Source organism: Anomaloglossus baeobatrachus, chromosome 4 (assembly GCF_048569485.1).
Source record: "Anomaloglossus baeobatrachus isolate aAnoBae1 chromosome 4, aAnoBae1.hap1, whole genome shotgun sequence".
NCBI lineage: Eukaryota > Metazoa > Chordata > Amphibia > Anura > Aromobatidae > Anomaloglossus > Anomaloglossus baeobatrachus.
The window spans coordinates 207,404,470-207,418,730 of NC_134356.1; the positions used below are offsets into that span (position 1 = coordinate 207,404,470).

Here is a 14,261-nt window from a genome sequence, read left to right on the forward strand (position 1 = left end):
GTTCTTGACTGTTGACAATTTCTTCTACATTTTTTGCTAGTTTGTATGTTTTTACATTCTCTTGTATGTACTTTTTTATTATCATTTAAGTCAACTTTATGTCCCTTAGATACTGTATGTGAATCCATTTATTGTTGTGTCTCCAAATCCATTCTAAATCAATTTTTATTTTTTGTATTGTAATATTTGGAAAAAAAAATCAGCCAAATTCATCAAAATTGCACAAGTGATTCATAAATTGTGAGCAATCATTTAGCAAAATGTCACAAAAAATGGCACAGATTTACTGGAGTATATAAAATCACTCTATGGGGGGACAGGACAAATGTGTGGTTAAAGTGACAATTTGTTAGGGCTGCGTCCAGTTAGACTAACATTCTGGCAACCAAGTAACCACCAGGACCAGAAGTCATACCTCTCCTGCCTTTATACCATATGTGAAAGCAGATAATATAAAAGCACTGGAAACCATTATCTACAGGGTTTACGGTAGTCTCTACCTGCTGCTACCTGGTCACTTGCGTGTATTTTAAAGGGAACCTGTCACCGTTTTTTCGGCATGTAAGCTGTGGCCACCACCAGTGGGCTCTTATATACAGCATTCTAACATGCTGTATATAAGAACCTAGGCCGCTGTGTAGAACATAAAAAACACTTTATAATACTTACCTAACTGTTGAGCTGGATTTTAGTTAGATGGGTGTCTCCATTGTCCGGTGCCGACGCCGCCTCTTTCGGCCATCTTTATCCTCCTTCTTCTGTAGCTGGGATGCATGACGCATCTACGTCATACACACTTAATTACGTCCTGCGCAGGCGCATTTTGATCTGCACTGAGTAGGGCAGATCAAAGTATTATAGTGCCCCCGCCCATAACTGGCTGGTGTGTATGACATAGACGCGTCATGCACACAGGCTTCAGAAGGAGGATGAAGATGGCCAAAAGAGGAGGCGCCGGCACCGGACATGCCCATATGGCCCAACTCCACTGCAGCGCGACCGTTAAGTGAGTATTATAAAGTGTTTTTTTTATGTTTTACACAGCAGCCTGGGCTCTTATATACAACATGTTAGGATGCTGTATATAAGAGCCCACTGGTGGTGGCCGCAGCTTATATGCTGAAAAACCGGTGACAGGTTCCCTTTAAGAACCTGGTCCAGAATCAAACAGTAAAGTCATTGTAGCTGTGTTGTATCTTGAGTATACTGCTTGCAGTTATATTACGGTGAGAATGACAATGCAGGGACTTGCTTCACAATATCTTATTCAGGCAACTTCAGATATGTTATTATATCTAATTTTAGAAAATCTTATTCACAATCCTTCATTTAGTAACTTACAATGGGGTTTTGTTGCAGTACAGTTCTTTCCAGGTCACCTTGTTCCCAAAACTCGGCTGCAACCAAGAGAGCAACCTACAAGTTAATGGTGTGACATTCATTAGAATATTACAACATCGGTTCATATATTTGCTTATTCATCAAGTCAGTCATGGAATATAGAAAAATGTAACTTTACATATACAGTATCTACTCTGATAGGAAGAGTAGCTCAAATATTCGCTCTTTACAAGGCTGAGTTCACATGTCCAGTAATCATTGATTAGAATGGATATAGCAGCAATTTGTTGGCAAAAAAGTTTTGCAGACACAAATTTTTGCCAGTTTTTAAATAACTGATTTCATCTGGATCTGTTTTTTTTTAACATTTAAAAAGCTGAGGAAAAAAGCACACAATAGGGTATTACCAGAAAATAATAATAATATTTATTCATTTATATAGCGCTATTAATTCCATAGCGCTATATATACATTGGTAACACTGTCCCCGTTGGGGCTCACAATCTACATTCCCTATCTATATGTCTTTGGAGTGTGGGAGGAAACCCACACAAACATGGAGACAACATACAAACTTCTTGCAGATGATGTCCTTATTAAGGGGAGATGTACAAGGAATGACACTCACCTAGAGAGGTTGTGTAAGTCACAACCCCTATGCAAGCCTGTGATAATGGCGACTGCCACAGCCCCACGTGGGTTAAACTTCAATACTGGAGAGGAGAAACGGGGTTAATGCCCCACTGCTGCCAAAGTAATAGACTGTTGATTTTAATCAATTCTTTATTTTACAAGTCTACCCATTTCAGAGGTCAAAAGCCTCCTTCATCAGGACAAAGGAAAAATCAACAATGCAAGTAACAGTCAGCAGCATCACAGCATTAACCCTGTTTCTCCTGTCTAGCATTAAAGGTTTTTTTAACATTGGAATCTATAGAAAACAGATCCATTAGTTAGCCATTCATTTTTCTTTCATTTGGAAAAGATCCAATTTTCACTTACTAGATCAGTTTCAAAGTGAAGATAACTAGTAATCTATTTTCCATAGACTCCAATTTTAAAAAAAAACCAACAGATCCAGCTGCAAACAGTTATTTAAAAACGGAAAGAAACATTGTGTTTGTACAACTGTTTTGCCATCGGATTGCTGCTGGATCCGCTCTAATGGATAAAGTTACTAGATGTGTGAACTCAGCCTAAAGCCTCTTTCACACGTCTGTGAAAACCATGCACATTTTGTACGGACATGTAAAAGATGCCTATGGCCCTCCGTGTGCCGTGATTTTGGCACATGTGTATTCTCTGTGTGTGCTATTGTCGCGGGCGGAGGAGGGGACGCCGCGCTCTCCCTCTGCTCGGGTCCGGCTGCCACGGCTGCTGCGGCCTGCTGCTGCTCGGTGGCTCGAGCGATGGGCCGGATCCCGGGGACTCGAGCGGCGCTGCTCGCCCGTGAGTGAAAGGGGATTGGGTTTTGGGATAGTTTATTGTCCGTGACGCCACCCACGGCTGTGGTGATTGAGTGGGCACCACCCCTGCTCTCGTTGGTGGAGCCCGGGAGTGATGGTACGGAGCAGCCAGTTGTTGATTTGCCCCTCCGTGGGTGGGGGTCTTGGTGCTCCCGGGGCCCAATGAAGGGGTTGGTATGGTGGACAGGCGGGTATGGGGCCTGTGGGGGTGCAGGGGCGCAGGGGCAGCGCTGTGCCGCTCGGCACGGAGGTACTCACTCAGCCAGTAAACACGACACAGTTCTCGGTAAACAAACGGCTGGTTGGACGGGTCCCTCGGACGGTTACGGTGCTGCGGTTCCCTGCAGTTAGCGGTGACGGTCTCTTCCTTGCACCTATGTAAAGTCTCTTGGTAGCGATGGGTCCCCACCAGTTACCCACTCCTCGGCTTCAATCTGGGCCGAAGGAGCCCTACTTTGCCCGCAGGCGCTGGCCCTGGGAAACTGGTGCCCTGGCGGTGGCGGTGTCTCCCCTTCACGGTCGGGCTGTTGCCTTCAATCGGGACTTGGTTGTTAGGAGACAGAGGTCCCCTTCACTGACGGATTTGGCAAATTATGGCGACTCCTAGCCTTGCCGGGATCCGAAAGGCCCCTGCCCTGGTGCTGACTGTTCTTCGTATACTGCTCCAGTACCGCCGGGTCACCACCCGTCCGCGGTCCATCCAGCAACCTCTAAACAGTCCCCCTGCAGACTATCACCGCCGTCTGCTGACCTTGCTGTCACAGTCCGGGGCACACACCCGGACCAACTTCAGGCTTTCTTAACTGTTTCTTTGCTGTCGCCACTCTTACTGTCCTCCTTTACCACTTCACTGTTTACTCCTCACACTTCAAACTCTCTCTCTGATCTGCCTGGTTTTCCCGCCTCCAGGGCTGTGAACTCCTCGGTGGGCGGAGCCAACCGCCTGGCCCACCCCCTGGTGTGGACATCAGCCCCTGGAGGAAGGCAACAAGGATTTTGGGTTAGCTTGGTGTACCTGCAGGGAATGTGGGGTACATGTGATGTTGTGACCTGTGACCCCTGGCTTGCCCAGGGCGTCACATTCCCCCTTAGCAAAACGCAGACCGTCCTCAGGCTGCCCGTCCAACACCGGTTTTATTTTCCTTTTGTTTTTTCTCTGAAAAATGGGGAAAACGGTAACATATATACAAGTTATGACATCATCCCACAGCGGGAGGTTCAGTGCTTAAACGTTGCAAACATTTAAACGGTTAAAGGTTATGGTCTCCGCTCTGTCCCACCCAAGCAACCTGGCCCTGATGCTGCCCCTAAAACCCAGGCAGCACCCCTTGACCCCAGTCCAGCACAAGTTACCCGAGCGGGATCTGTCCTTCCCCTCCAGAGGGTAGCCACCGGTTCTTGTGGTGGCTGGGCCCCAGCCTGCTCTGCTGTGGGCCCTCCCTCCAACCTGCCTCTCCGGAGGCGGTAAATGCGGAAACGGTACCGGTAACACAACTTATTTACATGCCACTTAATGTTTGTGGTTGCCCTGCAAGTTCACGGGCTTGTCTATAAGCAGTTCCTCATGCAAACACTTTTCAAACGGTCCCCACGGGGACAACGGTGCCGGCAACGGCCGGTTTCCAATCACGGTTGAATCAGGGGAACTTCACGGTTTCATTTTGCTTATCATTATCAGCAGAACTTTCAAACAAACACACTGGTGGTCCCAACGGGGACTGGGCAACGGTGCTCCGCTGCCATTACTCATACTCTTCGGCATCACCTGAGGGAGGGGGCGCGGCGCTCACACGGGACTCCTGACTGCCCCTTAGCTTAGCGTCCAGCGCGAACCACCCCCTCTCCCCACAGTGCCGGGTGTACTGCACGATGTCGCCCGGCATCAGGTTACAACCAGGATGCTCCTCAGGCAGGTGGGCATTCACATCCTGCCGGGCTATAAACACTTCGGCCTCCAGGCCCGGTTCAAATATAAACCCATAGCCCCGGCGGACATCAAATCGCCTCACCTGCCCTTCGTACAGCGGCCCCTGGACACGGAACGTTGCCTGACGGAGACTCTCTTTTTCCCGGACTGCACGGGCCACCAGTTCTGCTTTCTTCCTCTCCCTCTCACCGATCTCCGGGCCCAACGGTACCGGCTCCCTGTCCCAGTACGGCGCTGCTGCGAGCTCCGGCGTACGGGTCGGGCCCCACAAGACCTGTTTGACATTGCCCACTGCTGGTACTCTGGGCGACAGGTACCGCGGTGACGTGGCCTTAGACGCTGCCTTACATCGGCAACCCGGCGCAACCTCAGCCGAGGTGTGGGGGATGGGCACAGGGGCTTTCCACAGTTGGGCCTTCAGCACGGAGCGGGTCATCGGCTCCGGCTCCGACACTTTCTCGGGGACGCCTCTGGTTCGGTTTTCGGGGCTTTCCAGGGCAACACCTCCGGTCGACTACGGGCTCCGGCTACAGGTCGGCCCGCCTGGGCGGGCATGCTGGGTATCACTACCGGTTGCGGTGGTAGCGGGCCTAATGGCGGGGTCACGGCTTCCGAGACGGGTGGCGAGGGAGGCAGCGGGGGGAGAGGGCTTGGACCGGGTCCCGCAGCCGCGATGACCGGCCCTTTGATGGCATCGGGGCGTGGGTCACTCACCCTCCCTTCCTCCGCTTCCTCCTCGCGTCTCCGCACGGTCGCTATGACGTCCGCCATGTCGGTTTCCCACTCCTCCATGAGGAGCTGCATCTTGACCTGCAGCCTTTGGTAGAGCTGCGCGGTCCGGATCTCCACCCACGCCGCGGTTCCAGGCGCGGGGGCTACGGTGTTGCAGGACAGCATCCACATGCTGCTGGCGGCTTCTCCCAGGAACAAGATGTCTGCAGAGTCCTGGCATCCCTGCTTTTATAGCCGCGGCTACATGCGACCAGTCGCCATTTCGTCCCCCTTAGCCTCTTTCCGGCCCCTCCTCTATCGGGGCGGGGTTTTGGCCTTCGTGCCTCCGCTACTCGAGAAGACGCTCGAGCGGGAACTTTTCGCGCCAAAGATGGCGACTTCTGAAATTTTCCGGCCGGATACCTCCGGCGGTCACAAGGCGCACCTCTACCCAACGGCAGAGCGGTAAGATCCTGTTCGTGATGCCAAGTTGTCGCGGGCAGAGGAGGGGACGCCGCGCTCTCCCTCTGCTCGGGTCCAGCTGCCGCGGCTGCTGCGGCCTGCTGCTGCTCGGTGGCTCGAGCGATGGGCCGGATCCCGGGGACTCAAGCGTCGCTCCTCGCCCGTGAGTGAAAGGGGATTGGGTTTTGGGATAGTTTATTGTCCGTGACGCCACCCACGGCTGTGGTGATTGAGTGGGCACCACCGCTGCTCTGGTTGGGGAGCCCGGGAATGATGGTACGGAGCAGCCAGTTGTTGATTTGCCCCTCTGTGGGTAGGGGTCTTGGTGCTCCCGGGGCCCAATGAAGGGGTTGGTATGGTGGACAGCAGGGTATGGGGCCTGTGGGGGTGCAGGGGCGCAGGGGCAGCGCTGTGCCGCATGGCACGGAGGTACTCACTCAGCCAGTAAACACGACACAGTTATCGGTAAACAAACGGCTGGTTGGACGGGTCCCTCGGACGGTTACGGTGCTGCGGTTCCCTGCAGTTAGCGGTGACGGTTTCTTCCCTGCACCTATGTAAAGTCTCTTGGTAGCGATGGGTCCCCACCGGTTACCCACTCCTCGGCTTCAATCTAGGCCAAAGGAGCCCTACTTTGCCCACAGGCGCTGGCCCTGGGAAACTGGTGCCCTGGCGGTGGCGGTGTCTCCCCTTCACGGTCGGGCTGTTGCCTTCAATCGGGACTTGGTTGTTAGGAGACAGAGGTCCCCTTCACTGATGGATTTGGCAAATTATGGCGACTCCTAGCCTTGCCGGGATCCGAAAGGCCCCTGCCCTTGTGCTGACTGTTCTTCGTATACTGCTCCAGTACCGCCGGGTCACCACCCATCCGCGGTCCTTCCAGCAACCTCCAAACAGTCCCCCTGCAGACTATCACCGCCGTCGGCTGACCTTGCTGTCACAGTCCGGGGCACACACCCGGACCAACTTCAGGCTTTCTTAACTGTTTCTTTGCTGTCGCCACTCTTACTGTCCTCCTTTACCACTTCACTGTTTACTCCTCACACTTCAAACTCTCTCTCTGATCTGCCTGGTTTTCCCGCCTCCAGGGCTGTGAACTCCTCGGTGGGCGGAGCCAACTGCCTGGCCCACCCCCTGGTGTGGACATCAGCCTCTGGAGGAAGGCAACAAGGATTTTGGGTTAGCTTGGTGTACCTGCAGGGAATGTGGGGTACATGTGATGTTGTGACCTGTGACCCCTGGCTTGCCCAGGGCGTCACACTATCTGTGATAACACATGGAGAACAGGAACTTTCTGCACACTTGTTCCTGGCGTTTCTGTCTGTGGTGCTGATCTATGGTCTCTGGCCCTGCCGCCTCCCTGCTGCTTCCGGTCCTCTGTGCCGTGCATATGCGATGAGCATAATGAGTGGAGGTTGGAAGCAAGTGACAGCAGTGCTGGAGACATCAGTGGTGGAGATGTAACGCCCCTGTAAACGGGTCGTTACAGGGTATTAAATGTTACCCTATTTTTCTCGGGCAGGAGGAAGAAGAGTCCCCACAACACACACTCACATCACACTGGCAGGAAGGAGTTAATAGCTTCTGCAACATGAAGTTTGTTCTGAGTCCATGACTCATCCTGTCTCCTTAATGAGCAGGTGGCTGGACACAGGCAGGTCCCCATGACAACCAAGGGGAGGGGGGGCCTGAAGGAGTGAGTTTAGTGCAGAGCACAAAGAAGTTTTAGGCAGAACATCAGAGGCTGCAAGGGAGTGCAGACGTCCAGAGAACAGCTCCTGTTGAGGAGATGCCACCAGACCAGGGCTGATAACACCTAGAGGAGGGGAATGGAGCTGAGGACTGGGGTTCCCTGGAGAAAGTTGTACCCGGTGGCGGTTGGTGTAGTGCCCGCTACCGGGGATGAGAGAGACAGAGAGGCGGCGAGTTCCCAAGATACTCTATGCCACGGGGACGGCACTAATGCACCGAAAGGGAGAGACCCCCAGAACACCTCACCGGACACCCCTTCCTCCTACCTGCCCGGGACCGACCAAAGGCTACAGGCGGCGAGGACCAGCACCCGGGTGCGATGTGAAATGGACTTTAAATAAAGAACAACTGGAACCGCACACTGTGACTGCTGTGAGTAATGCTGCCACACTGTGCCCCTGGTGTCCCTGAGGACTGTTGCCCTGGGTCTCATTAACCTCCTGGGGCTCCGCTGCTCCACCCGTGGGTAGCGATTCCATCCGGCTGCCCGTAACACCTGCCACGGAGAGAGAGACCGCACAGCGGCGGCTGAACACCTGGCCGCAAACCACGGGTGGCGCTGCAAGCATCCCTCGTCCCCGTCCCGTACCGTTCCCTGGGGGAGAGCGATTGCAAGCCCCCCCCAGGGACCCCGTTACCCTCCTTCCGTCCCCCTTGTAACACCGGACTGACGATCGGACTTTCCTTTTATTGAAACCCGCCGGGGGTCACGGAAGCCGGGTCGGGCCACTCACAGCCTGACCCCAAATACCACCGGCCCGGTGACCGTGCAAGCCCTGCAAGCCCCGGCGTGGGCGTTTCAGAGACAGGTGAGAATAGAAATCATTTTATTTCACAGACACGTGTATTTTCTCCAGTACATGTAACACTGATGTCACATGGATCGCATCCGTGTGGTTTGTGTGACACCTGTGCTGCCAAAGAAAAACGGATATGTCTACGTGTGGAGCACAAGGACACACGTATTCTCCAAACGGACACACAGTCCATGGCAAAACATGCACGTGTGTGCAAACTCATTGATTTTAATGGGTCAACGTGTGCCCATGTTTCGGGTATGTGTGAAAACAGACGTCACATGTACTGGAGACACGGATGTGTGAAGGGGGCCTAAAAGAGTAAAAAAGGCATTCAGAAGGGAACCAGCACAGTACTCGGCTGAGTAATTCTTCACTCCCTTCTCTGTATGTTGAAGCCAACAGATCAAAACTTCTAACAAGTCAATTTGACATGCCAAAAGTTCGGGACAGTGATCATCTAAGTTTGGTTGGTTGCACCTTGTTTCTTTCTTAGATACAAACTAATGACAAAATATGGTGACAAGATGAAAATTTATAGGTGTTGCAAGGGAACATCTGAGCTTGTAAATGTTTTGCAGCTAATAGCAATAAAGATTAGACTTTATTTTACGCCAATGTTTATCCCCATCTTTCACACTCAGTTAGGGGTACTTCTCACATAGTGAGATCGCTGCTGAGTCACGGTTTTTGTGACGCACCAGTGACCTCATTAGCGATCTCGCTGTGTGTGACACTGAGCAGCGATCTGGCCCCTGCTGTGACATCGCTGCTCGTTACACACTGCTCTGGTTCATTTTTTGGACGTTGCTCTCCCGCTGTGAAGCACACATCGCTATGTTTGACAGCGAGAGAGCAACGATCTGAATGTGTAGGGAACAGCCTGCGGTAAGCTGTAACCAAGGTAAATATCGGGTAACCAAACAAAGCCCTTTTCTTGGTTACCCGATTTTTACCTTGGTTACAAGCGTCCGCCGCTCTCAGGCTGACAGTGCCGGCTCCCTGCTCCCTGCACACGTAGTCAGAGTACACATCGGGTAAATAAGCAAAGCGGTGTGCTTATTAACCCGATGTGTACTCTGGCTAGAAGTGCAGGGAGCTAGCGCTAAGCCATGTGCTCTGGTAACCAAGGTAAATATCGGGTAACCAAGCAAAGTGCTTTGATTAGTTACACGATATTTACCTTAGTTACCAAGCGCAGCATGGCTTCCACGTGTCGCTGCTGGCTGGGGGCTGGTCACTGGTCGCTGGTGAGATCTGCCTAATTGACAGCTCACCAGCGACCATGTAGCGATGTACCAGCGATCCTGACCAGGTCATATCACTGGTGGGATTGCTGGAGCGTCGCTAAAGTGTGACGGTTCCCTTACATTTATATTTCCAGTAGCAGAATCCTCTGAGCTAAGCCAAACAAGTTTAGCCTATCTATAGAACACTCATCCTGGAAATCAGTGTAGTTAATGATCTTCTGACACATCTGAGACATTCCAGGAGATACAGTAGCATTTACACATTAACCCCTTCAGGACCGAGCCACTTTGTACGTTATGACCGAGCCTCATTTTACAATTCTGACCACTGTCAATTTATGAGGTTATAACTCGGAAACCCTTTAACATATCAATGTGATTCTGAGGTAATTTTCCATGAAATTTTGTACTCCTTGTTAGTGTTAAATTTGACATGATATTATTTGCATTTATTTATGAAAATATAAAAAAATTGCAAAAAATTTAAAATTTACACAATTGTCAAACTATTAATTGTTATGCCCTTAATCCAGATAGTTCTACCAGACCCACAAAATAGTTAATAAATAACATTTCCCACATGTCTACTTTATATCAGCACCATTTTTGAAACATATTTTTTTTGTTTTGGAAATTAGAAGGGTTAAAAGTTTATAAGCAATTTCTCCTTTTTTCAACAAAATTTACAAAGCCATTTTTTAGGGACTACATCACATTTCAAGTGACTTTGAGTGTCCTATGTGACAGAAAATACCCAAAAGTGACATCATTCTAAATTCTGCACCCCTTAGGGGTACTTTGCACGTTGCGACATCGCTACTGCGATGTCGTTGGGGTCAAATCAAAAGTGACACACATCCGGCGCCAGTAACAACGTCGCAACGTGTAACGCCTAGATGCACCGATAAACGATCGCAAAAGCGTTGTTAATTGGTGATCTGTGTAGTGTCGGTCATTTTCATAATTTCGCTGCAGCGACAGGTACGATGTTGTTCCTCGTTCCTGTGGCAGCACACGTCGCTGTGTATGAAGCCGCATGTGTGAGGAACTTCTCCTTACCTGCCTCCACCGACTATGCGGAAGGAAGGAGGTGGGCAGGATGTTTACGTCCCGCTTATCTCCGCCCCTCCGCTTCTATTGGCTGCCTGCCGTGTGACGTCACTGTGACGCCGCACGACCCGCCCCCTTAGGAAGGAGGCGGGTCGCCGGCCAGAGTGACGTCGCAGGGCAGGTAAGTGCGTGTGAAGCTGCCGTAGCGATAATGTTCGCTACGACAGCTATCACAAGATTTTGCATGTGCGACGGGGGCGAGTACTATCACGCTCTGCATCGCTATCATCGGCTAGCGATGTCGCAGCGTGCAAAGTACCTCTTAGACTGCTCAAAACCACATTCAAGAAGTTTATTAACCCTTCAGGTGCTTCACAGGAATTAAAGCAATGAACATGTTACTTTTACCCACAAAAATGAAGTTTCAGCCTCAGATTTAATATTTTCACAAGGGGGAATAGATAAAAATGACTGATTATTGTCACACAATTTCTCATGAATGTGACAATACCCAATATGTTATTGTATAGCATCGTTTAGCCACATGGCGAGACTCGGGAGGGATGTAGAGATATTTGCCTTTTGGAGCACATAGTTTCCTAGAATAGTTTGTGGACTCCATATACTGAGCTCCAGACTGCCAGAAGAGCAGTAACCTTCCTCAAGTGACCCGAATTTGGAATTAATCCCTTCTGGGAATGAATCTATGGGTGTAGTAATGACTTTGACTCCATGGGTGTTTTTCAGAAAGAAGCAGCATTGGAGGTTGCAGAGTAAAAATGTAAATCTGCCACTGTAGTGCCCAATACATTGTAGTGCCCAATACATTGTGCCAAGCTTGAGCTTCTGGAGATCTGCACCCTGTAAATTTGGGCTCTCCTCACTACAGAAATGCCAAAAATGTGAATGCTAACTGTAGTTAAGGCACACTGTGGGGCTCAGATTTGAGGGGGGATTTGGGAACGCAGATTTTACTGGATTTCTTTGGGGGGGGGGGAGCCATAGCATGTGTTCAGAGCCTTTGTGCTACCAGTAATGTGAAAACTCGCTATATTTCTGTTAACAGATAATGAAGCTGAGTGGGGGCTTGTTTTATTGTGGGTTGTGTAGAAACTTTTATTTGTGGCATTTTGGGGTAGAGAACAATTTGGATCAATTCACATTTACTCCGTGCTCTATGCTGAGCACTTACATCTGAGTTTCTATCGAAATCTACAATATACATGATTCAGATAAAACTCCCTATGGATCAATTTTCTAATGAGGCAGCAGATACACTGGACTTTTTGTGGCTTCTGTTCGATGCTATCCGGCTTTTAATTTGTGCACAAAAGAGGTTATCAACTGCCCTTGTATGCACGCCTTAAAAGATGGGCATGGTTAGCTCATAAGCCAAAGAGAGTCCATAGTGTCAACATGTGCTTCATTATAGTACATTTTCTTAAGTGCTTGAATCACGTATTTTAGAGATTTACATGAAAACATCGATGTAAGCGTTCAACGTAGAGCGCAGGATAAATGTGAATGGAGCCTTACTGAAATCTTTGGAATGTAAGAGGGCAGACAAGGCCTGAACACATTGATTGCCGTTGTAGTATTATGAACTGTGTATTTGTGATTATTGTGTATTCAATGTGTTTATGCATAAAGTATAAGTATAACTGCTCCCTGGTGTAAAGAGTAGGTTCTGCCTAGCGACAGGAGGACTATAGGCAGGGAACAGTTAATCTCTGTGGGTGCCCACGGGAGGAGGAGCCAGCTGCAGGGAACAGCCTGACTCAATCCTGGTATAGTCAGCAGTAGTTAGAGTGTAGAAAGCTGAACTAGTGGGTAGTATAGTGAGCAAAAGAAGTGTGCAAGCCAGTCGGATACCTTAGGCTAAAGAAAGTGGGAAATTGAGACCTAACCCTCAGGGTCAAGCTGAGAACAGTGCACACAAGAAGGACTCCAGTCGGGGACAGGTAGAGGGTCACCTCCGTCCCGCAGTCGTGAGTATCAGTCCCGAACTCTAGAGAGGTTTCCTAGTCAATGGACTGAATCCAGTGGTAGTGGAGGCTTGACCTGGGCAAACAGATTGGCATCAAACCCACAATAGATGAGACGAGTCTCATGGCAGTCGACAACATTATAGGCAATGGGTTACTATGAAAGGGATGAGACACTGGCCAGGGAGGACTATATGACTTTATCGTGTGGAACTGTTGTGCCAGGTAGTAAGGAGGAGGATGGACAAACAGTAGCAGTAGTACCAAGAATGATGGAGCAGCCTACAGTAAAGCCTGCTTTACACCTTACAATTAAGCATACGATATCATATGCGATGTGACACGCCTCCATCGTATGTGCGATACGTTCAATTTGTTGACCGCGTCGCACAAACGATTATTTGCCGTCACACGTACTTACCCTTCCATATGACCTCGATGTGGGCGGCGAACATCCACTTCCTGGAGTGGGAGGGACGTTCGGCGTCACAGCGACGTCACATGGCAGCCGGCCAATAGAAGCGGAGGGGCGGAGATGAGTGGGTCATAACCATCCCGCCCACCTCCTTCCTTCCGCATTGCCGGCAGGAGCCATGGGACTCAGGTTAAGATCTGTTAATCGTTACCGGAGTGTCACACACTGCGATGTGTGCTGCCTCGGGAACATTGAACAACCCGACGTGCAATTTTTAGCAAATGAACGATGTGTATGCGATGAATGGTTTTACGTTCAATCGCAATCGCACGTAGCTGTCACGCAGCTATGTCACTAACGATGTGCGTCACTTACGACGTGACCCCGCCGACACATCGTTAGATATGTTGTAGCGTGTAAAGCCCGCTTAACACTGTAGAGTCAAATATATTGTAAAGAACGTGTTCAAGTATTGTGCTTGCAGTATCGATGTGTTGAAAGTACGGAGTGTAACTGTTAATAAAAGACTGTTGAAAAAGAAACAAGTATCTTTGTCTGTGACATCCTGGTGGAAGAATCCTGGTCAGCACAGTGGCCTATTTATAGGTATAACTTCCACATGCAAAGACCATACATTCAGCCAGGAACATAGCAACCAATCCCTTCTCCCTTGTTCTGTTGAGGTGGCCGAGATACGAACCACAGGAGGACTGCTGACCCCTCACCTGTCACTACTGCCCTGCACCACCCCCACGGGAAGACAGGTTTCATTTTTTTTTTTACACTGTTCACCATGCGGTATATGTATTGTATTTAGGCGGCCTCAGTCTTTCGGGCAGTACAATTACAGCGATACCAGATTTCTATTGTTTTTATTTTGAAAGCTATAATTTTTCTATATTTCTGCAGACAGAGTCATGTGAGGGCTTTTTTTGCTGGATGAGATGATGATTTTACTGGTACAATTTTTGGGTATATAATATATTTTCTTTGTTTTATATTCAGAATTTTAGGAGGCAGAATGAATAAAAAACAACAATTCAGAAATAGTTTTTTTTTATGTTGTTCACCATGTGGTAAAAGTGATAAAGCAGCTTTATGTTTC

At 49.6% G+C, this 14,261-nt stretch overlaps 1 protein-coding gene across 1 annotated transcript in view; it reads right to left on the reverse strand.

Annotated features, from left to right (window-relative positions):
* Positions 1–14,261, reverse strand: part of PDE6A (phosphodiesterase 6A) — a 223,790-nt gene that overhangs the window by 13,785 nt on the left and 195,744 nt on the right. Inside the window, exon 19 of the mRNA XM_075342357.1 lies at positions 1,342–1,416. Within this exon, the coding sequence (XP_075198472.1) occupies positions 1,342–1,416 (75 nt within the window). The remainder of the gene's footprint in view (positions 1–1,341; positions 1,417–14,261) is intronic.